This window comes from Daktulosphaira vitifoliae, unplaced genomic scaffold (assembly GCF_025091365.1).
Source record: "Daktulosphaira vitifoliae isolate Bord-2020 unplaced genomic scaffold, ASM2509136v1 Scaffold_1, whole genome shotgun sequence".
NCBI classification, from domain to species: Eukaryota; Metazoa; Arthropoda; class Insecta; order Hemiptera; family Phylloxeridae; genus Daktulosphaira; species Daktulosphaira vitifoliae.
Genome location: NW_026099572.1, coordinates 23,235,415 through 23,236,820, shown reverse-complemented (window position 1 = coordinate 23,236,820; position 1,406 = coordinate 23,235,415). Strand labels below are relative to the sequence as shown.

At 28.3% G+C, this 1,406-nt stretch overlaps 2 protein-coding genes across 22 annotated transcripts in view; one reads left to right on the top strand and one right to left on the bottom strand.

Annotated features, from left to right (window-relative positions):
* LOC126896169 (uncharacterized) overlaps positions 1-1,406 on the bottom strand; it is a 180,822-nt gene that overhangs the window by 41,349 nt on the left and 138,067 nt on the right. For 2 of the 16 annotated variants that reach the window (XM_050668715.1, XM_050668719.1), the window contains exon 6: positions 308-337. The exons of the other annotated variants lie outside the window; for them this stretch is intronic. In XM_050668715.1, coding sequence (XP_050524672.1) covers positions 308-337 — 30 coding nt within the window. The remainder of the gene's footprint in view (positions 1-307; positions 338-1,406) is intronic. 16 annotated transcript variants of the gene reach the window in all.
* Positions 1-1,406, top strand: part of LOC126896162 (uncharacterized) — a 42,966-nt gene that overhangs the window by 15,125 nt on the left and 26,435 nt on the right. The gene's annotated exons all lie outside the window — the stretch shown is intronic.

The window sequence follows — 1,406 nt, the reverse complement described above, 5'->3', positions numbered from 1 at the left end:
TTATCGAACAACTAAAGATTTATCGAACTTGAAAAATTGTATAACAGATTTATTATGACACAATTCCATATCTGTATAAAAATTAATGATTTCATTTACTCCTATTATTAATATTTTTTTTACATCATGTAAAAAAAATCTACTAAAATGAATTTAAGTTATGAAAACCGAGAACACCTGTAATTGAACGAAAGAAATTGCTCAAAATTAGCTGTGCATCAAAATTTTAAATGATTCTTATAATGTCCACCTGTTGGGAAGTATTTTAGTAACTGAATCAGTAATTCTAATCATTTAAATTACTCACTTGGTGGAACTAAGTAACGTTTCGGATCGCCTGAAATGTAATATTAAGTAATAATGATTACATTATTGTCAGTTATCAATCTTTTAAAACAATTGGTATACTTATAATAACTGTATATGAAGGACATTTTGCAAAAGAGATCTTGAGGACAAAAATCTATTCTGCGATTTTTGCAAATTTTTGCAGTGCATTTGTCAGTGTTAGTTATCAATCTTTTAGAAAAATTGTTTTGGTCATAAATACTGTGTATATATATAGAAACTGATTGTTCTATTGTTCTTTTTGTTTGTAACATTTATAACATTTTTTATAACATCCTTACTAACTAAAAACTCTGTTTAAAGGACATTGTGCAGTAATGATAAAAATATCAAATAAATCAATACAGGATAGTTGAATTTTAATTATAAAAATATAGTTTAAAAAAACTAAAAAACACGCTTTTAAAGCACATCGAACTAAAAAGTTAAAAATAATTTTTAAAATAAACTTAAAACAATAATGAACGAAAAATACTAGTATTATTGTGAAAAAAAGCGTGGGTGCTTTATGCCATATTTTTTGTATATTGAGCGCCTGACGCTTTTTTTAGTTCGATGTGCTTTAAAAGCGTGTTTTTTAGTTTTTTTTAACTATATTTATTTTTCACTTTTTAGTTTCATGTTATGATAGTAGTTAATATCAATATCATGATTGTAACGGGTAACGGGAAATAAGGGTTCGATTCCGGAGAGGGAGTCTAAGAAACGGCTACCACATCCAAGGAAAGCAGCAGGCGCGTAACGTGGAGGTAGTGACGAAAAATAACGATACGAGAATCATCCTCCGTAATCGGAATGAATACACTACATATCTCTTAATGAGAATAAAGTGTATTAATATATAAGTTTTAATAGTAATTAGAATATATATATATTTAAAGGGACTTAAGTACGTAAACGTATCATGCATGAGGTATAGCCGTGTTTGTGGGCGGGCATGGCGGAGGGAACATTATACACGAGGCATATACGGCAGCAGAGGCGTCGGCTGTAGGAATATATAAATGAATATTAACATATACGTATATACGTATAAATATTAATATATATATATATAT